At 40.4% G+C, this 23,140-nt stretch overlaps 1 protein-coding gene across 1 annotated transcript in view; it reads right to left on the reverse strand.

Moving 5' to 3' along the window:
• Kdr (kinase insert domain receptor) overlaps positions 1-22,907 on the reverse strand; it is a 44,018-nt gene extending 21,111 nt beyond the window's left edge. The window contains exons 1-15 of the mRNA XM_087187672.1: positions 22,563-22,907; positions 18,597-18,690; positions 16,231-16,427; positions 13,238-13,368; positions 12,850-13,018; positions 12,178-12,317; positions 11,398-11,557; positions 10,011-10,125; positions 9,758-9,921; positions 7,271-7,427; positions 6,228-6,351; positions 5,610-5,718; positions 4,284-4,625; positions 1,839-1,985; positions 1,388-1,519 (exon numbers count right to left, since the gene is read on the reverse strand). Of these exons, the coding sequence (XP_087043798.1) occupies positions 1,388-1,519; positions 1,839-1,985; positions 4,284-4,625; positions 5,610-5,718; positions 6,228-6,351; positions 7,271-7,427; positions 9,758-9,921; positions 10,011-10,125; positions 11,398-11,557; positions 12,178-12,317; positions 12,850-13,018; positions 13,238-13,368; positions 16,231-16,427; positions 18,597-18,690; positions 22,563-22,629 (2,248 nt within the window). The 5' untranslated portion in view covers positions 22,630-22,907. The remainder of the gene's footprint in view (positions 1-1,387; positions 1,520-1,838; positions 1,986-4,283; positions 4,626-5,609; positions 5,719-6,227; positions 6,352-7,270; positions 7,428-9,757; positions 9,922-10,010; positions 10,126-11,397; positions 11,558-12,177; positions 12,318-12,849; positions 13,019-13,237; positions 13,369-16,230; positions 16,428-18,596; positions 18,691-22,562) is intronic.
• Between the last annotated feature and the right edge of the window lie 233 nt (positions 22,908-23,140).

The raw sequence follows: 23,140 nt of genomic DNA on the forward strand, positions 1-23,140 counted from the left end.
GCCAGGAGTATTAAATATCTACCTCTCCCTTTCTTGGTCTTCTCTGTAGGTACCAAGTACCTATACTCTCTGTTCCCATAGATTCTGTTAGACATCAATAACCAGCTGCAGACAGCTCACAGAGGAAGGCAGAGTACCAAGAGTATCTGGAAGTTCTCCCTAAAATTCGCCCTAAAACATGATTCCCTTTGGAGTGACAAAATTGCCACATTTTTTGAAATCTTTATTTGCAAGTGCAGTTTAGGAAATAGTAATAAGCCTAGAGATTTGAAATCATGCCGATGTGTCTAGCTATACAACTTAGCAACACAGATTTGACAGATTAAAGGGACCAACATCTAGACTTTGAGACAAGTTAGAATGAGCTCATAAGAAGCTGTCAATTTCCCTTCTGTCACCATTATTATTTCTTCCCTTCCACACCATTCCTTCACCCACATAATGTAGTTCCATTGCTCCTGTGGTGGTTTACCAAAAAAAAAGATTCAGGAATCATTTCGTTGGGTGAAATATTTTGTCACAAATTACTTTTCCCATCTGAGAAAGTGCCAGATTTCACAGCACTCCTGCATGTACACACAGGATTTCATATTTAGATAAGAACCCCAAAATTTCCATTTCAGAAAAGCAATGGTCTACTATTTATAAGTGAAGTTTAATTGTCTTTATTCCAATGAAAACTCTGTTTGTGATTAACTGAATGGCACCAACCTTCATGATTAGACAGCAATTCTAATGTTTTTTTCAATACAGAGGTATGGTTTCTATAAATTAATTGGGCCATTCAAACAAAGACAGAATCTGAGGCAGAATGATGTTCATCCTACCTAACTAGGAATTTTTCCACAAAAAGAACTACAAGGACAGGAAATGTGACAGAAGCAGAATTAAAACAACATCAGTATTTTACTGGTTAAAAGAATATATACTTATTGAAAACTTATACAGGAAAAATTATACAGGTTAAGCATCTGTACTCCAAAATGCTCAAAATCCAAAAATTTGAGTACTGACATGACAACACAAGGGTGAAATTCCATACCTGACTCATATGATGGGCCACAATCAAAACACAAACACAGTAAAAATACCATATGGTACCTTCAGGCTCTGTGTCAGGTTTACATGAAACATGAATGAATTTTGTGTTTCAATTTGGATCCCATTCCTGAGATATCTATTATATACATGAAAATGTCCCCAAATCCAAAAAAATTGCAAAATCTCAAACACTTCTGGTCCCAAGCATTTTGGATATGAAATATCCACTCTGCACAGGAGTACTAAAAATCACCCACCTAAATCATCCACCTAAAGTGTATAATATACAGAAGACACAATATACCTGTTTAGAAACCACCCAATGTAGCTACGGCTTCACACTGACCTTCTATGATGAAAAATGTCTCCACTCTTGAACATCCAAGAACATTGCAGGCCTGGCAGGTATAGAGGCCTTCATCCTCTTTCCTCACTCTGCGGATGGTTAGGTTCTGGTTCCCATCTTTCAGTACAATGCCTAAGAGAATAGGGAAATGATCATCTTATTTCTGATGATGTGATCTGTAGAGTTTTTCAGAAAAAAAAAATTTAAAGGTAAGTGCTGTCCTTTAACTCAGGCCATTATCCAACTCTAAAGAGTAGCACAGGATCAACTGCTGACTGATCTCCCATGAGGCTTCCATGAGAATTCCACTTCCAAGACTAGGAAATGAGGCAGACCACTTACGCTAACCTTGCTTTTCGTCTATCATAAAAGAAACTGAGAAATAATAGAGGTTTTATGTAATATCTTTGGGAAAATTCTACAACCAAAGAGATACACAAGTTCTATTCACCTGAGTCTTCCACAAGTGTCTCATTATCTTTAAACCAGGTAATCTGTGGAGGGGGGTTCCCAAATGCTGTGCAGGCAACTTCGATGGTTTCGCCAATACTTGTCGTCTGATTCTCAAGGTTTCCTGTGATCACAGGTGCCATGCGCTCTATGCACATTAAAAAAAAAAAAGAAAATCACACAATCTGTAGTTACAGCTTTAGAGATGATTTTAGTATCAGTAAACTGTTAAACACTTTAAACTCAGTCAACAGCAACCTGCTGGTTTACTAAACTGAAAATACACAGAAGCTAATAATAGCACTGCTGGTCACTGAGTAAAATCAAATAAAAAGACTAAGGACAGTTCAGACAGACCCTTGATAGTCTTTAGCATTCATGTTAGTCATTCCAGCTGGAAATCACAAAATAAAGGCTCTAAACATGGCTTTCCACTGGGGTAAGTTCCCTTCTCACCAAACTTCAAGCCCACTAAGATCTTAAATTTCTGCCATTTTTTCTCACAGAAAGTACCAAGCTTTATGGTAATTCCACAAAAAGCACTTTGTATTTATTTGGTAATTTTTACAGAATTCATTTGTAATATTTATGTTACTATCAGTCTTACATGATGAGCAGGACAGGTCTAGTAGATTTATTTTTAGAAAAAATAATTGCAATTCAGAGGGTGAAATAAGGTCCCTATAATTGCCCAGGTCCCTATCATTAAGTAAGGACTTGAAATAATAGAATCTGGTGAGCCTAAATGTCCAGCGCTATTTGTACTAAAACATAAACAAGGGCCAGGGATAGAGCTCAATGGCGCAGCGCCTGCCTGGTAAGTGTGAGGACCTGAGTTCAATTCCCGGTAACAAATAAATAAATAAACTAAACAACAATACCCTAAAGAAGGCCAAAGATATAAAGAACATAAACTCCAATGATATTTGTTTAAGTGTATAGCAAAACATCAAGTTTACCCATTTCCTAAAAGCATCAAAGTGCTTTACAAATATCATCTCCAAACCAACCGAATATCAAAAGGAATCATGCTGAAAGAATCTACTTCAATGCTTAACAAAATACAATTATTCCAACTGAGCCCTACATTAGGGTTTAAATAAATGTACTGGACTCTAGACTATTTCTAAGAATAGATTTCAGGAAAAAAACATAGGCATCCTTAGAGAAGCAAGCTACCTAATTGTGAACAAACATTTCCCAGACCAGCAAAGCCAGGGGCCTCCTCCTCTTCCTGAATCCTTTGATTAGCTCAAAATCATATCAGCCACATGGTCTTATGTGTGGTGTGATTCCAAGGATCCTGGGGAACAACTTCTTCTGTCACCTGAATATGTGAAGATACTTCCTAAAATATACCCAAGACATATATCCAAATATACCCTCCAAAATATACTAAGCCAAGATGCTGTTCCTCTAAAACTTTGATACAGGTAAGTTTACCTAGCCAGTTTCCCCTTCCTAGCAGTAAAAAAAAGAGAGGACACATGCATGCTAGGTCTTAAGAAAGGGACACTATAAGAGGATAAAATGGAAAAAATGGTACAGAAATTCTCCAAATTCACCTAATTTCTCCAAAGACAGAGCAGGCACAAGGTTAGACAAGGTGTACAGGGCATCCTGATAGGGAATTTACAAAGCTTTCTGATACCCAGAATTATGACTCCATTGACCTTGATTTACTCTGGACCATAGAGATGTCCCAGACCCACAGGCAGTTTGTGTAGCAAGCCTCCTATGACTCTTCTGGGTCCTTATCTCAGCTCATCATCACACTATGCATGCAGCAGGAATCTCACTGAGCACCTGCAATATGCCACTAGGTTCTATGAGTAGAGCTACAGTAGGAAGCAAGGCAGGGACCAATGCCTGTCCTCGTGGACACAGACCCCTCATTGTGCTATGGACTCCACAGTGGTTGGCTATGTTCTCATCTTGTCTGTCTTGTTACCACTGTCAGATGCGGGCATTCTCCTAGCTCACATCAAGTGTTCCACAAATGTGAGTCGAATTAATAAAGAAATGCCCAAGAATAATGCAGAAAGTTCCCTGGGTCAAGCTAATCCTTTGTAGATACTCGTTAGCTACACAATTAGAAAAATCAGAAAGAACCATGTTATTTTCTCTAATATACCATTTTACAAATATTATTTGCTGTGTTCTACCTTAATGACTTTCAGTGAGTGTGTCTCAGTCTACTCATAAACTCCTAACAGATAGAAATCATCACACAGTACCTGAAAGCACTACACTTTTTTTTTCTGGTACCGGAGATCAAACTCAGGACCTTGCACTTATGAGGCAGGCGCAGCACCACCAAGCTAAATCCCTGGCACTTCCAAACACTACTTTTTAGTATATGTGCTGCCGAAGCGAGCACACTTGCAAACACTACTTTTAAGGCATCCAACTGTCTAGGGAGAATGACCTCGAGTTGCCTCCCTACCTAGGACTGTGAGCTGCCAGACCATGCAATGTTTTTTCTTGGTTTTCCTGTCTTGAGCAGAGCAGACATATTCTCCTTGATCCTGCAAGGACACATTCTGGAACTCCATGACCAAAATGTCATTCGTGCTATTAGAGAACATGGTGGCATTCAGTTTCCAAAGAGCATCCAAGTTCTTGCAAATAGGTGTAAGCTGCTCTTCCATGTGGACCAATGGAGGCTGTGGGCCAACCTTATACCATGTGAGGCTCTCCAGTGTTGCTCTGTCTGCGTGACACCACAGAGACACACTTTCCTGCTCAGTTGGCTGGGTGGTAGGTTGCAAAGTAATTTCAGGACCCTCTGAAACATAAAGCCCATTAGAGAATGGTCATCAGTACACTATTGTCTTCTTGTTGCCTTCAGACTGCAGAAAGTACCAAAACAAGTATAGTTCTATTTGTCCCCAGTGACTTGATGACAGCCACACTGAATGATTTAGGTCCCAAAATGTATTATCTGTAAATATAAATAACTTCTCCAGATATTTCTTACATCTCTACTTTAAAATGAAAAAAAGAAAAATCTAAGGCAAGACACCTACTCATAACAAAGAATTTAAAAAATTATATCCTCATTAACATTATTTTTTTACCATACAGGGCCCTTATACTGTGCTACATCCCCAGCATGCTCCTTCGCTCTTTTGCTCTTTCTTTCTTCCTTTAGATAGGGTCTCACTAAGTTGCCAGCCTGGACTTGAATTGGACTTGAATTTGCAATCATCCTGCCTCAACCTCCCAGAGTGCTGGGATTAATGGTGCTCACCACCATGCCAGGCTAAATACTTAGCGACAATAAAGCTGCATTTATTAGAACTAACCAGCTAAGGCTAAAATACTTCATCCAGTACACTGAGCTAAAGTTTATTCATACAACTAGTTTGAACTCAGCAGGCAAACTCAGCAGTGTTGGAGGGTACTATTCCTATGTCGTGAAAGCCCAATCTTTCAACTGTCCAGCAGCAAGTCCACCAATATTACTGAACCACAATAAGCCATGCATTGTACTAGACTCTGATGACCAAGACAGATGACATACATATGACACAGAGCTGGTGGTTTAGAGGAGTGAAATCATTCTCTCTCCAGTGCAAGCCTATGAACTGATTGCACATAAGCCCAGGGGCAGTTTTAATGTATCAACAAAAGCACCAGTAATCAATCCGAGTCCTCTTTCCACATGCCATGTCACTCACATAAACGACAAGGTCAACTGAGAATTACACAGCAGCTTAGTACCCAGTTTGTGAGTGATCCAACCCACTCTCCAGAGCAGAGTACTCACTGGTCACATGGAAGGATATAACCCTCTCTCCTCTCCCAGCTTTGTTGACGGCTTCACATTTGTATAAAGCTGACACATTTGCAGCTTGGATGACAAGAGTACTTACAGTCTGTGAAGAAAACAAATCCCAAGCCATAAACAATGCAAGCTGTGTCTGTGCACAGGCATTCAAGCTAAAATTCAGCCATCCCACAGTTGCTGCAGCTATCTGCTCCACTCACAGGGCCACAGTGACCACCTTCAAATATATACAGCTATAATGGGACTGGTATGTGGCTCACACACTACACATAAAGGGCTCAGGAAACCATTAGATTAGTGATATGTTTTATTATAACATTATGAACATTTTCCCACTTCATGTTTACAAAATCAGAATTATCTTACAACAGATACAGAGTAACTGGCATAGATATTTCATTTTCCTCTAATGAGCTATTATAAGTTAACGGTATTGCTACAAGTCAATGATGTTCTCAAAATGACTTAATATACTAGTATTTTATCATCCAGTCTACTCTATTATTAATCTCCCATATGCCTCACATAATATCATACCATATTATCTACCAACGAGAGAAAAGTAGAGATTTTCAAATTAAACAATTTTATACTCACTTTGTTTCTTCCTTCAATTAGGGCATATTGATTTTTGTTGACTTCAATTTTATTCCCCCCCTGGAAATCCTCCACAGTTCTCCATTCTTTACAAATATATGGGTTTGCTGTTAAGACAGCTTGGCTACAAAAGAGATAATAGATTATTTTATGATTTAACTTTTCTTTATTCAAATCAATAGTAAGAGAAGGGGGAGACTTTGGTTATGTGTTTAGAAATACTTTCAATGCAGCCTACCATTTTACAAGACTTGGCACCAATTAAAAATAGGCCCTCAGCAATGAAGGAAAAGTTCCTAGGTAGATTCATTCAGGATACAGGAGGGAAGCAGCTATTCTGGGAACAAATCTCCATTCATAAATTGGATCGACAAGACCATTCAAGTTAATTTAGTTCAAAGGAAGATAAGGAAACTTAGAAGCCACTGGGCTTCTTAAAGTCATTTCTATGGGACCGTGGCCTTTCTGTAGGAAATGGTCAGCAGCTCAGGAAGAAACCAGTAGTGGCCATTTCAAAAACAACAACAGGAAGTGGAGTGCTTGGGTGGTGGTGGGACCGTGATTGTTGTTGTTGTTCTCCCTAAGGATGTCTGGACTTGTGTTAGAACTTGATAAGCTGGGTCTGAGACTCTGCGGGCTGGGCTAGGTTTATCGCTGCCTTCCACCCATCAGCACTTCCTCTGTGAGATGGGCCTTCTCACAGATAAGAAGGAGTGAGGTGGGCATCTCCACTGACTGGTATAAGGAGAAAACCCAAAGATTGGAAATTAGCAAACTAAGCAAAGAGAAGTGTATATCACCTGAGGAAGTATACATCAGGGCAAACCAAGGAGACAGACCTGGTGAGTCACAAGGTGGACTGTCCCAAGCAAAAATATCTGCTGAAACGTAGCACATCAAGAAAGATGGAAGGAGATTCTGAGTACCCCTCAAAGGGCAACCTTCTTAAGGGTCACTTTTTCGGTTTAGAATGGAGGCACAGCACAGCTCAGCTATAAGAAATGCAGGACGGCAGGAAAAACAGAGCATACAGCCCTCCTCACCTGGGCTCGTAGGAGCACTCTTCCTCCAACTGCCAGTACCAGTGGATGTGATGCAGGGGAGGGTTGGCATAGACAGTGCATGTCAGCGTCTGTGTGGTACCATACTGGTAGGAATCCATGGGCGAGATCAGGGCCTTCTCGCCAATCTGGGGTGGGACTGGAGATGGGAAAGATCACTTCTGAATTTTCAATCAGGTTGGAGGAATGAAAGCAGAGGATTTCAACAACCAGAGCTGGATTTGGTTTTGTTTGTTTGTTTGGGTTTTTTTGGCACTACTGGGGATTGAATTTAGGCCCTCTATTTTAAGTAGGGCCTTGCTAAGTCACTAAGCTGCATAGGCTAGAGATCCTCCTGAGATCCTCCTGTCTCAGCCTGGGATTACATACATGTGCCACCATACCTGGCCAAGCTGACTTTGATTTTACCTCACTTTCTTTTCCAAAGAACATCTATACTTGGAAACAAGAAAGCTGAGCTCTATGTGTAGTACTCATAATTACAATAAAAACTATTAAGGTGAGCAACTTCACACAAGTCTCACAACCCTGTGACTCAGTTCTTCTCATCTGCACAACACAGCTCACTCTACCTGTGCTCCTAACCTCACAGAACCAGGGCCAGGCTACAGAAGGAAAACAGAATAACACAGTATGTGCCAATCTTGCTCTAAGAGCACTCCATTTATCAATCCACTTGATCCTCAAGACACTATTATTTTTCCCCATTTTACACGTGACAAAAATGAAACAGAAAAGTTAAAAAGACTTGCCCAAGGTTGCCCAGCAAAGCCCAGGAAAAACCCAGACATTCTAACCTCTAAACCCAAGCACTAAACATACAAAAGAAGATACAAAATCCTCACACAATACCCCTCTTCCCCTCCCTCCCTCTCTGCCTCCCTCCCCATTCTTCCCTCCCTTCTCCCCTTTCCTCTTCCTTTTTTTCCCATCCTCTATTTCTCCCCTTTTTCTTTCTCTTTAGGCTCAATGTCACTAGTATGAAACAGTAGTTTTATATTATCATTGTACTTCTGTTGTGTCAACCTAAACCCTCTAAACCGAGAGAGAGAGAGAGAGAGAGAGAGAGAGAGAGAGAGAGAGAGAGAGAGAATAAGGAAGACAAGAAGGGAGGGAGGGGAGAAGAGAGAGAAAGGAAAGAGGCAAGTCTGACGGTCACAGTGATCCATTTCATAAAGATTTAAATCCTCCTTTATATTTTCAAAACCTGACTTCCTTTTTGTATTTATTTCATACAGCAGGGTAAATGTTAGGGAGAATCAAATGCTTAGTGACCTCACAAATTGATGAAATAGTTATTTGCTGTCCACTTTTCTGTCTTCGCTGCTCGATCATTTCCTGCCCCCATCTCACTAATCAGCTTTCTAGTTCTGTATTCTCCCCTCCCAAACCTCCTACACTCACACTGCTTCCAAGCAACCTTTACAGAACCTGTTATCTTTACAAAACTCCCTGAAAACAGAAGGGAAGTCAAGTTCAGCAGACATACAGAGGAGTATCAGGATACATGGGGAAGCAATTTTATGTCATGAGAGAATATCTTTAAGTTTTAATGTGCCGTGCCGGTAAGGGGCAAGGAGAATTACAACAGAGAAGCATTTCTCCAACTGTGTGTGGAGCAAGGTACTAATGGATTTACTCAGGAGGAAAAAGATGCTATGCCCAAGTAGGTCTTGTTAAACCCTGACTGCTCTGTTTCTCTCCTTCAAGAATGGTGATATCTCTTAGCCCAGTAAAGGTCCTAGAAACCCCTGCAATAAAAAAACTTTCACTTCACCCTAGCATTTCCCAGGTTTATTTGACCATTGTACCCTTCTCTCCCCACCCTAATACTTACTTATATCTTTCAGTTTGGGATACCAAAATTCAAATCATCTTTTAATTAAAAGCCTACTATCTCCCCTTCATGGACTCTGAGTCAAATCCTAAGTCCACTGACAAGACCTTCTCAGTTGGGATCAGCCTGTGGATGCCCGATCCAGCCCTACAACATCAAACAAAAACTTCACCCAAACTCAAGAAGAGTCTTGCACGTCTGCACACCAGGTGTGCAACCCCCTGAGACAGGACCAAAGGTAGGAACCAAGGTGGCCTTACCTCAAGCACTTGGTCATCAACTGTACCATCTACTTTAGTCTTGCATTTGACCCTCAACCAGCTTATTTAAGGAAGTGTGGCCAGAGCACACGGTCCCATACCTCATTTCAATCCAGCCTCTCTAGATCATTTTCTTTTTTTCTTTCTTTTTTTTTTTTTTTTTTTGGTACCAGGGATCAAACTCTGGACCTTGCACTTGCAAGGCAGGTGGCAGAACCACTGAGCTAAATCCCCAGCCCTCATTTTCATTTTTATGTGTCAGCCCTGTCATGATGTGGATGAGAGAGGGGGAATGATGGCAAGATAATTTAGGAAGATGTAATCATACTCTTTGTAATCTTGGGGAGAAGGGAAAACTGAAAACAGACTCACCATTCACAACCAGAGATACCATGTGACTCTGCTTCTCCTTTGAAATGGGATTGGTAAGGATGACAGTATAATTTCCTGTGTCTTTTTCACTCACTTCCATAATCGTCAGAACATGCCCCACTTTAACTGTATAATTAGACTCAATGAGTCTTCCATTTTTATACCTACAAGAGAAAACAATACCAGGAATTAATACAATTGAAGGATTTGTTTTCAGGTGAAGCAATGCTTTACATTTGCTTCCAATAGTTACCATTTGATTTCAGGGGTGGGGTAACCCAGGTACTTCACAGGGATTCTGACACGGTCTCCCACCATGGCTTCCACCAAAGATTCCATGCCACTACCAAAAGCAACAAAAGGTTTGGCTAGAAGAAAATAAAAAAAAATTGTACTCATAAATATCAGCTTATTGTAAATGGTCCTTCATTTTCTCATTTCAAGTGCAAAGTCAAAGACCTTAGGGGTCTGAGGACTGCAGTTCTGATGCCATATGGTCTTTCTTAGGCCACATTCCAATTTTTCTCTAGTCTTTGCATTGTGCATCCATGTACCTGAAGCATCTACTACCCTGTGCAGCTCCTCTAAGACCCCAGGGGCCCTTGGGTACTTCTCTTCTTCTGTTCACATGTCAGCCTCTATGCACCTGCCATATGTTCATGTGTCCCAGGACTCAGTCCTCAGACCCTTTGTCTTTATCTGTGCTTTACTCCAGTCTCAGATGTAAAGTATCACTTACATATACCTTAAATTTGCATGTTTTGCCCTAATGTCTTTGGATTCCAGATTTATGTATTAAATATCTCCATTTGGTCTATATAAAGAACGTCTCCAAATGAGCACGCCCAACACTGTTCTGAGCAATTTTGCTCCACTGTGATATTCCTGACTTGGAGCCACCCTGAAATCTCATGAACACTTTGAGCCAAATTAAGCCAAACTGAGTCCCAGAGATGGGAAAATTAACTACCCTTGTCCACGTCATCCACCATCTCTCATCTGGAATACTGAAATTAGCCTCCTAACTGTTCTCCCTTTTTCAGCCCTTACTGCCCTAAAGTTTTCCATACAAATTACACAGTAATCGTATAAAAGCATAAGCTAGAACCCATCTCTTTCTGATATATTCACATATATGAAACCCAAAGCCCCTACCAAAGCTTGTATGGAAGAAGCTATATAAAGTATTTAAAGTAAGACATTTACACGAATGAGAATAAGTGAAACATTAAAGTGATCTCCCAAAGCTACACACACACACAAGAACTGAATATGGGTTTCCCCAATCTGCAAAGTGTATGCTTATTCAAGTAAGCCTTTCAGCCTTACAATGCAATGACATTTTAAAAATCATCTTAAATACTAACACTATACTTATTATAGTAATACTTGTAATCACAGCAATAACTACAGGAAGTAATGTGTACTGAGCACTTGTTATATTAGCTTATTTCATTTTAAAGTCAGGATGTGTACTCAAGTGTCTGACTCCAAAACCATACTCTTGACCATAACTCGTGTGTCTTGCATAGCAAGAGCTCAAAACTGTCTTCTGAATGAGCAAAATAGGAATCACTAGATGACTTAAATCTATTCACTTTTCTAGGCATAGCATAATTCCCCAGGAAAGCATAGCTCACCGTGGACTCTGACATATGTGCTATTCTTCTTGGTCATTCGCCCACTGGATGCTGAGCATGTGTACAACCCCTGGTCACTCCGGGATACACTGTCTATAGTCAAGGTGCTGAAAAACTTCTTCACATCTTCTTTTATATCCCGGTTTGCAATTTTCTTATGCTGATGCCAAAGAAAGAGTTTAGTTAATTACCAAAATCCAGGAGACATTATCCAATAGCTTCAAGAGAACCACAAAATCAAGTCTCTGCCCTTGGTAATCATCATTTAATGTTAATCACAAGGACTTTTAGGATGTAGACAGGAAGCATATTTGGATTCAGGAGAAATAAATGAAAGCATCTGAATTAGGATTTTAAAAACTTCACATGGTAAGAATGAGAACTGCAGAAACACAAGCAAATATGACTATAGTTTAAGAGGTGTGTCTTGGGATACTTCTTAAGAGATATTCCCTTAAAGGGAAACAGATCAAGGACTTTTAAGAACAAAGACTAAAAACAATGTGGAAAGATGTAATCACCTAGCAAACTAATATTGACAGCCTGACTGCAGCAGATTGGGACAGAGTGTGTAACAACTGTATCTTTGCGTGGGCAGCTGTGTGTTCTGCAATTCTCCAAAGGAATGTGTGTGTGTGTGTGTGTGTGTGTGTGTGTGTGTGTTAAGGGCCTTATATTTTATCCGGCCAGAGGCCAGAGAGTGGCCTATCTCTCAAGCAAACTTCGTTAGGGCTTATGATCAAAGCAGTGAGAGGTCTGGTTTTGACTTATTAGTGTTACCTTCAAAGAAGGGCACTGCCAGCTGAAGACAAGCCCCACGTTTAGCTCAGTTTTTGCTGTACAATTTAAGACAAGCTTCTCTCCAACAGATAGCTCAATTCCATGAGGAGGGCTCAGAACCACATCATAAATCTTATACCCTGGAGCAAGTAAAAGACAGAAAGTAGGAGAGAAAAGAAACCTATAACTTTGCACACAATTTTTTAAAGTGATGCATTTTTCCCTGAGACTCACCAATACTTGGTGGACAATGGCTTACAGAGATCAACAAAGCACTACCTACAGGGATCTAAAGATGGTGCAACCCATTGGATAGAGAAGTCTACAGCAATACACCCAGCTTTAGCAAATGGCTGAACTTTTCATAAAACAGGTACAGTTAAAAGACTTGATGCCATGCAGTAGTCTGAATACTGAATTTTTCTTAAGATGGGTACCTATAATGACATTCTTTTTCATCCTTGGTCCTTGCAAAAATGAGAAAACTCAACTGCACATGGGGTATTTTGGAAGGGAAGAGTGGATGCAATGAGCTTCTCAATCCCATATCCTGAGTTATATTTTTCAATATCCCTTGTCCTTCACCCAATACCTTCCTCCCCAGGCTCCTCATGTGGAAAATCACTCTTTACTGTCTGGAATTCGCAATATGGAAAGGAAACAGCCTCTTACCTACAACCACAACTATGTACACAATCGACTGGTAATTTTCATCATTAATTTTTGCTTCACAAATGACCATGGCAGCATAGCTGATCATGTAGCCGGGAATAGTAAAGCCTTTCTCACTGTCCCAGAAAATTCTGTTTCCATCAGGAACAAACCTCCTTTCAGGGTACCTCTGAGTAATGAAAAGAAATATCAAATATTTCATCCAGTGCTATCCGAAAGTAAAAACCATACATGAGAAGCACTGAAGAATTTACCTTATTTTTAAGAATACAGGTTGCTTTTATTCACTGTCATTTTTACCCTTTCTAAAGACTCTTTAAAATTTAATGTGGATATCATATTGAAAACAGGCTATCCTGTTGAGAGGATTAAAAGTGATGCGACTTACTGCATAAAGTGACACGTTGAGGTTTGAAATGGACCCACGACATGGAACCACCACACTTTTATTTTTGTTCTCAGTAATGTACACAACGTCATGCTCATCACTAACAGAAGCAATGAAGGGTGATCTGTAATCTAGAAGAAAATTTAATTCCATCAGTGATTTACTGGCAGAAAAGTTAGCCATCTTTCAGATTCATAAATTTTAACCAAAGAAGTAAAGGATTGGAAGTGATACCCCATCCAGGCAAAGGCATCTGCAAGTAAGGCTGAAGATAGATGTCTGAGGCCAAAGATATGCTACATGTGTGTGTGTGTGTGTGTGTGTGTGTGTGTATGTATATATGTAAAATTTGAAAGAAAACTCCCAGAATGAGACTGACCCCCTTTACAAGGAATATCAACAAATATTTTATAGGCTCTACATTTTTTTTAGGCTCTACATTTTTAACAGACTATTCTGCAATCATATTTCATATTCATTTCAAAATGAAGAAATATTTATTTTAAAATTTAAACCTAAATCTATATATTTTGCCTACAATTTTACTGATGTTAAAAATTCATCTTCTCTCTAAGCAAATAAATCCCATGAAAACAAATGGAAATCTTCAAGTTAAGAGAAAATAAGTTCCAATATTTTGATGCAATTATTAAAGAAAATGTTCTATATGGCATTTTAAGCTTGTGAAGACTTTAGAAAAGAATCTTTCTAAAATCATGATTAATATTTACTGCATTTAATTAAGATTCAGTAGTTATTAATTTCTCCAACAGTAAATGTTTGAAAAGTCATAATACCAATGACTGAAGAAAACTACAGAGATTTTTAATGTCATTCAAACACTACTCATAAAATGTTAACACACTGCTGGGAACTTACTTCATTCCCTAGAAATAAAGAAGATAAGGTGCAGAGTCATGCTTGAAATTTCAGAGATAACATTTCATCTTGCTATGCCCAGTACATCTCATCAAGCGTTTTCAGAGGTAAAGAAAGAGTTAATTAAACCAAAGAGGAGAAAAGCAGCTAATTCCCTGCAACAGCAAAAGTTTGATTTCCTTCCCAGCTGGAAAGCATAGAAAAGAAGCCAATCTAGTCCCCCACATGCCATACCCATTATCTTAGGAGGCCAGGGCCCACTTCCTGGCTCAACCCATTGCTGAAGGGAATGGGGTCAGAAGACTAAGGAAGTAAGGTGAGGAACACAGGGGAAATTAAAGGACCTGTCCATAGGGGATACTGTATTCAATGTTTTCTTTCCCATTGTTAAATCTCATGATCAAAATCTTGGATAGTTCAACTTAGAACATTAAGCTAAAACAGGAAGCAGAATTTAATAGTATAGCCAAAGACTGCTAGAATACAAATAAACAATGCTAGGAATCATCACTGCTTAGTATTGCCTACCTTTCATCCACATGTTATGAAAAATTATGTAACCTGCTTACAGAGCAAGCCTTGGAAGCTAAATTAACCCTTTGACCTAAGAGTAAAGCTATTCAGTGAATAAACTCTATTTCGGTAGCCCTCAAAAAGGAAGTAAACAAAAGAAACCCAAACAATCACCTATCCTCTCAAAATAAAATATTTACTGTAACTCATGAAATGAATTTTCACATATCTCCACGTTTTCTGACTTGGGGAGAAGGAAATATCAAGATATTATAGGAGAGGTTCATCTTTAGTATTACCGGACAGTCTGAACACAGGAAATCCTTGCAATCTTTTAAGAGAGCCTCATCTCCCAAGACGGCCAGATCAAAAGGAGCCAGAAATTCTCCAAGATCTGAGCCTTGCTCTCAAATCCTGTAGAGGGGAGGAGGAGGGCACAAAATTCTTTCTTGGATTATGCTTACTCTGAGCAAAAATAATTCTCAAACACCACACCACTCAGGAGTGGCACAGGTGATTTTAGTGTGGTCTGTACTTCTTTTGTGTGTGTGTGTGGCACTGACCTACACCGCACTACTGAAATATAAAGACAGAGAGCCAAAAGGTGTTTCCCAAAGTGGATGACATTCCTGTCCTGTAAAGGTTGCTTCTGGAAAAACAGTCTAAGTCATTTTCACCTCCCGCAAATCCTCTGGGGTGCAAAGTTGCACATAAATGGTGAAATAAAATGTCTAAAAATCTATCCCTCACTGAAAAGAAAAATATTTAGTATATCTTAACAAAATATGATGCAACTCTTACATTCTTCAAAAGCACGCTATATTATAAGTCTGTCATTCACAGGTTTTCATAAGAAATTTAAGGTAGTGTAAAATTTTTTGAAACAAAAAATAGCATAATTCATACTACAATACTGAATAATATAACATTGTATTTTATATGATATAGATAGATATTAAGTTGGCCTCCCTGGTATCCATCCCAAAGGCAATCCTTATCAAGTCACACAGTAGAGGAAAACAACAAAACACAGCCTTCACAGGGCCTTTTAAACTAGAAATTTTTCATATGAGTATGCAAATTAATTTTCTAGAAGTATAAGTAGCAATGAATCCATAAGCAGATTCTGTTGACTGCACCTTCCAAATATATGCACAAAAAAACCTAGAGAACCCTTGGCTATTTCCCTATGCATTCTCGTGAAAATCTCTCACACTGCTGAAGATAACCTATCTTGCCACAGAAACCTCTGTATAATTCACTTCTCAGTCTTCCTTGATTTCAAAGATTTCAGCTTTTTTTTCCCCTTAAACACCAAAAGGTTTTTTATGAGTCTCTGTAGCCTGCAAGGAACACAGATGTACTACAGAAATACAGATTAGAGTCCAACTACTTGGGCAAAAGCAATGCAATGCAGCCCAAACTCCAGAACCAATCAGCAGGTCATTCCTCAGAAAATGCCTTGAGAAAGTATTTTGTATATTCTGTTCAGCGGTCAGCTTTCACAGCTAGCCTTTTGTTGGACTCCATTCTTTTCTGTATCTATTGTATTTTGTAACTCGTAAGTGGATGAGGGAAATTAATTCTATTCCACCACTTACCTTGAACGTAGACGTAAACAACTGAGGTCACGTTGGTGTCTCGGTAGAAGCACTTGTAAGCTCCAGTATCATTTCCTATCACTTTTGGAATCCTGAGTGTCTTGCAAAATAAATCATCACTGCACTCCGTCACCTCCACCCTTTCCTCAGAACCACTCTGATTGTTGGGCCATAGCCAGTCTAAGTCCCGCTGCCCCCTGAAAAATTAATTCCAAGAATGTATTAATGTGAAATGCCATACCATGAGGTTGCTTGTAAGACAACAGAAGGCTGAGTTCTCAAATTTACTTAAATGGACATATTTAAAGCTTTCTACCACTGATGACAAGTTACACTGATAATGACATATGGCCATGGACTCAGTTTCAAGCATCACTTACAGAGTCCTAAGTTTTCTATTAAGTCACACAGTCATTCCTTTAATAGATATTTATTGAGCTTCTACTAGTGCCAAACACTGTTAAGAACAGGATACATCACAGAAAATAATTCTACAAAAATCAATGCCCTAAGGGCTGGGGATGTAGCTAAGTAGTAGAACACTGTGTAGCATGCACAAGGCCCTGGTTTTGATAACCAGTACTTCAAAAAAAGAAAGAAAGAAAGAAAGAAAAAGAAAGAAAGAAAGAAAGAAAGAAAGAAAGAAAGAAAGAAAGAAAGAATCACTGCTTTCATGGAATGTTAGTCTATTTGGAGAAGACAAGCAATGAAAACATAAGTAAAGTTTATCATATAAAAAGTGATGATTAGTACTGTGGAGAAAATAAAAGGGTGAAGATGGAAGGGAGATTAAATTAGCCATATGAATATTGAGAAGAACAGCCTTTCAGGCAGAAGAAACAGTAAATGTAATGGTCTAGGGAAGGTGCATATCTGGATTGCTAGGGGAAGAGCAAGGGAGCCAGAGTAGGCAGGTAAGAATAGGCAAAGGGAAGTGTAAGAAGGGAGGTTATGATACATGGAAATGGTTGTAGGTCCACACTAAAACATGGAATACTTTTATTGTAGCATTTCTCTACAAGAGCCCCCAAAACATAGTGAACACTAAGAAGACTACAACATTAATGATCATTCAACAAACCTGAAATATCCACGAAGCTGTAGCTACATCAATGAAATTACTGATGGTAATTCAAAACTGGTGGCACTAGGGATCAAACCCAGGACCTACACACTTAGCTACATCCCCAGCCCTTTTATTTTTTATTTTGAGACAAGGTCTCCATAAGTTATTAAATTGCCTAGTCTGCCCTCAAACTTGTGATCCTCCTGCCTCAGATTCCTGAAATTACTTTAAACTCATGGCTTTTTCAAAACCTAAGAAATGTTTATGCAGAGTTCTAAAAGGGAACATGCAGTATTCATGATTTTAAATAACCTTTGTTTTCAAGAGTAGGTAAGAGGACAATCTACTTAGAAATGTCTTGAACTAGGAAAGCCTGAGAAACAGCACCTTCTACTGTGTTTTTTCCCAAGGGCTGGATATTAGTGACCTGGCCTTGAGAAGGGGACTGGGGTACCCTTTACACTCTGCAATCTGAAACAGATCTGTGCCACTCTGTGACCACCTGTTGTTCCTCAGTAAGCTGCCCCAGTTCTTGTGAACCCCAATGCTCTTCTTGGAGGGCAGCACTGTCACAAACTACCATGGTTTCTGCCAAAAACATACTGGTCCTGAGAAGTCTCTGGGTCTTTTGTGATCACTCCATGAAACCTCAAGGTCATCTAGCTCTTCTTCCTTTCTGTCTGGCTGGAAAGCAAAATTTAAATGTCTCTTCTTGTCAAAGATGTCTGTTTTCCCAGCTATCAAAAATCAGTAACATGACTTCATGCTGACAAGTGGAATAAGAGGCATCCAGAAGACCAAGCCAAGACATGAAGTCCATAACCGTGCAGGACACGCACACAGTGTTATTATTAAATTGCCCCTACAGTCAGAATTTTACCCTGAAGAAAAGTTCTCAAAAGAGGTAAAAATGGGTCCAAAAGCCTTTCTGGGGTAAATTAAATATGGTTCATAATTTCCTCAGCTCTACTCCACAAGCTATGGCCTCAACTTCATCATATTCAGTACTCATTGAGTGTCTGCTATATGGCTGATATTGTACTGGTGTGTTAAGGGTGTGTGTGTGTGTGTGTGTGTGTGTGTGTGTGTCTGTGTGCTGGAAGATTAGTAGCAATATAGTACACAATTTTTAAGAGAAGATCTTTCTCATTGTTTAATTATTACATTAATTCTTAGAAACCTCACTACTTATAGACAACACTACAATACTATTATAAGTACACCATAATGAACATTATTTTCCCTCAATAAACAATTAATTCTCTAATCCAGGAAATCTGATTCTAAAATGAATCCTTACCTGCAAGTAATGTGAAGAGTTGTATTGGCCATAATTGCAAGTATATTCTTTTGTATGCTGAGGCTGGGTGGATCAAGGGCAACACTAGGCAAACCTAGAAACAAATTAAATAAATGAGTGTGGTTGCCATTGAGTTAGACCCAATAGGAAACACCTTCCATAAACAATGCACACTCTATACTTTAAAAGACCTCTTCAGCAATTCATTGTATCAAACTGGGACTTACTTTTCACCATTCCCAGTAAAACTTCACAAGCTGTGTCATAACAGGAAGAATGGGCAGATGGTCATAAACCAACACAACAGATCTGCAATTCATGGAGTTAGGGTGGAGTTCCTGTTTTCCTGCATTGCCAACTTCAAGGTCTTACAAAAGGATATGGGATATTGAAACCAAATGAACCTTCATCTCATGATCTCACTCCCTTATAAAACATAGGATGTACACATCTGACTAAACTGCTGATTAATGAATACTACTTAGAGAATTCCATATAGTTCATCTACCTACACTGAAGCAGGGGGGAGGGTGTCTATGGCCTTGCCTCATTATCCTTTATCAATTTTCTAGTGTACTTCCTCTGGTAACTGAGTCACAAAGGTTGAAACAAAAGCTCATAAAGACTGTCCATTAAAATAGAAGGAGGGGAATTAAAGAAGGAAAACGTTTCCTAATTTCATACATACATGCATATCAATGTACTTTTTCTCATATGGCGGGAAGAAAAGTAGTATAAGGCTAATAAATTACAATTGCAGAATCTCAACTTATTAATCAAAATTCCAAGTTCATCCTGACACCAAGCTTGGAACACAAGAAATCTATCTTTACTTAAAGGCTCTTTAATGGAAAGATAGAAGGAGGTATAATAATAATGTGACACATATTGGAGACTATCAAATAAATAGACTAGATTAAATCAATCTGAAAAAACCATTGACTTTTAACAGCAACAGAAAAAAACCATGGACATATTCTTCATCATGGATCACTTCACAGTAAGATAATTGAGTTCTCCGTCAACTAAACAGGAAGAACTATCAGGTGTTGAAAAGCATCAGGAGGGCAAGGGAAGGGGGAAAAAATAAGAACCAAGAAAGATTATGTAAAGGTGCAAATTTTCAATAATGAATGTCATTATATTGTATACCTAAAATGTACCAATAAAATTAATTTTTTTAAAAAAAGCATCAAAGAAAGAAAGCCTATCTATTGTGCTAGATTCTTAACAAATAACAACATCTTCAAGATACCAGCCTAAAAAGTAATTGGGCAAGCACTCAACCTTTCTAACTCACGTTAACTAAGAAAAAAATGACTTTCCTACGCCTAAGTTGGCATTGATTTTGATGAGGAAATGAGTGTGAATAAAGGCAAGTATGAAACAGTATGAATAAAGAGAGTATAAGCAAATATCCAGTGTAATTATCCAATGCATTGAATCTGTGGCTCCCAATGGGAACAACTGAAGGCAAAATGAACAACTGATTGTATACACTCCCACACAGATGTGCAAAATAGGTCGCTGACAGTACTAGATCTATTGATCTGTAACAGTTTTAAAAAACACTGGAAATTAAGTGACATCAATAAATCCCAGAAACTAATTGACACCAGTAGTGATTTACAATATTGTGTTTGCTGCAGCGATTCTGAAACCTCATGCTGTATTAGAGTACTAGACCTAAATAGCTGCATTTTAAAAGTATTTCGGGTGGCCCTATAGACAGTCTATGGGCCACTCTTGGGTAGCTATTGTTCTGGGTAGTCATGTTCAGTTCATTGGCATCATATTTTTCAATATGAAGGAAATAAGTGTCTCTGACATAGGCAAACAATAAAGCAATATGTTTAAAAGCAACACAAATGTCTTCCAATAAAGGAGTCTCATTCTAAGGAAAATGGAAACAATTCATTTGGATGAATAAATTTCAAACTTGACTAAGAAACATTAGACTGAAAATAATAATACAACTCACAAAATGATCCAAATGAGAAAGAATTCATTAATTGGGTACAATTGTGTGAGGGATAAAACAACAGTAAAATGACTAGACCCTCAGTGAGTTATAGCCACTCACCACCAAGTAAGAGATTGTTTGGGGGAGAGTGTGGGGGGACTAGGGATGGAACCCAGAGCCTCATACATGCTAGGCAAGTGCTCTGCCATTGAGCTACACCGCCAGCCTCTAAGTGACTCTTGAAGTTCTCTCCTCAAGTATAGCCACAGATAATCTCACACTCTGGACACATTAATGATGCAAAGTATTTTTAAAATACGTTCTTCATTCACAGGAAGCCAAGACAACTCCACACTATTCTGGCGGCATATGCACAACAAAAATCTATTCAATAAGGTTGTCAGTAATAACTTCAGATTTATATCTGTAGCCCAACACAATTTTAGGGGCTCCATTAAGCCTCGTTCATTTTCATCAGTAAGTTTGAGTTCAATTCCTCAAAAAATTCTAAATAAAATGACTGCAAGAGATACATACGCTACTACTCAATAAAAAGCCCTTTATGTTCAAATCCCATAACCAATATTAATTTGGGCACTGTTACCCTTCCAGTGCAAAGACAGGAAGGAAAAACAACAGTGGCTCTGTCTCTAAAATTTGATGGCACCAATTATAGCTCAATCCAATTAAGCAAGTCACACACTCCAAAAGGGCAACCTCACCATTATATTCAGGGCAACCAGATTACCGTTACTACTGCTGCATTATGAAACACCCCAGGCTTAAAAGCAACTCGCTGCTTGGTGGGATACTGAACGACCACATGTTCCAGACCTTCATTCTCTTCCCCAAAGAGGGGGAGAGCAAGGGCTTGTCAGGGACAAATGAGTGTCCCTGGTGGAACGGCCCTGATGAACTAAGTCATTATTAAGAAAATTCAATAACAGGAGACAGATGATCTTGATACTGTTATGAGTGCCAGTATCTTGTTTAAAACATGCATTTCTTTTCTTTTGATATAAGGAATTTTTTGCAGAACTATTTGACTTATTTTCCTTCTTTGGACCGTATCCTCTATGCCTCCAAAATGTAGAAATGTGGAAATCTGCAAACTGTGGCCAAGAGAAAAGAAATGAGAGAGGGAGGCAGAAGAGGAGAGAGGAAAAAAAAAGAGGAGGAGGAGGACGAGAGGAGAGCACAGAAGTAATGCACCACGAGTGTGTGTGTTCTTAATCTTGAAGGAGACAAACTCCTTCAGGTATCTACTTCTAGGTACCAAGAACCACAAAGGTTTTCACAGCTTGAGCTTCTGACTATGCGTCCATGCTAAGACCAATGTCCTTTGAAAGATGTTTTGTTCAGAAAGTTGACTGCTACTTGGAGAAATTCGGGGACACTGTCCCAGATCTGAGAACAAGCTCCAATGTCTCCCCTTTCTCTGTCTGGAGGAGAGCGGTGTCCTGCACTAAGAAAGGAAAAAAAGGGCTCCCTTCATCCCGATCCCACCCCAAATAGTAGGTGTGTTCGCGCCGGACTGAGCTAAAGGGGAACAGGGGGTCTGGGTCCCGGCTCCACTCCGGCGGGTGCAGAGCCCAGCGCAACCTGCGAGCCGGGCTGGAAGGGCGCACCCTTCACCTCCCTTCCCGGAGCCGAGACGGGGATGCTAAGCCGCCAGACCACTTCGCCGCCGGTGCTCGCCTGCGGGCTCCTCCCGCCCGCCAGCCCTCACTCTCCCTGAGGCCAGTGGGGAAGCTCCATAGGACCCGATCCCCAGTACGAAACCAGCACAGTGGAAAAGGAGCTGGACGACAGCTCAGGAGACCACCGATTCTCTAACGTTGGTCGGTCTCTGGGCCTCAGTTTCCTCACCAGTTAGTGAAAGAACAGTGTCAAGTTTCTTCCGACTCTGGCTGATCTGAGTTCGATCCTCTCGCATCCCCAGCTCTCCCCCCCCCCCCCGCACCCGACCTCTCCACCTTCCTCCTAGTGAGTGGGCCCCTTACCCACAGAGGTGGCCCCGGTCTCCACACAGAACCACAGGGCGAGGGTCAGTAGCGCCTTGCTCTCCATCCTGCACCTCGCGCTGCGCAGTGCCCGGGACTCGAGCGCGGGTTCTCCTCCCTCTCCCTCTCCGCGCCGGTCCCGCAAAGAGGGAGCGGAGGTGGAACGCGGGCCGCAGCGCAGGAACCCGGAGGGCGCAGGGCGAGGGGGCCTCTGCGGCTGCGGGTAGGAGAGGTTATCCTGCCTGAGAGACGAGATCTGGGCTTTCAGTAGCGTCAAGGAACGCGCACAGGCCTAGGAAGAGCAGCGCCCAACTCCGCCGGCTCTCCCGAGTCCCAGGACTCAGTGCCGGGTGGGAGGGCCGGCAGCTACACTAGAGAGCGGGGGCGGGGCCCTGGGGCGGGGCTGCCCAGCGGCCGGCCCGCCCCGCCGCCCAGACACCCGGCGGGGGTCCTCTGCTCCCCACGCCCACCCGTGGTCGACTCTCTCCACCTGCCCCGAACCGACTGCGCCTCGCAGCAGGCTGCCCCGGGTAGAGCGTCAGGGCGCAACAATACCATTTTTGGTGGAAATAAAATGT

The sequence above is a fragment of the Heterocephalus glaber genome, unplaced genomic scaffold (assembly GCF_053883595.1).
Source record: "Heterocephalus glaber isolate CG9 unplaced genomic scaffold, H.glaber_assembly_v1.0 deba00001509, whole genome shotgun sequence".
NCBI classification, from domain to species: Eukaryota; Metazoa; Chordata; class Mammalia; order Rodentia; family Bathyergidae; genus Heterocephalus; species Heterocephalus glaber.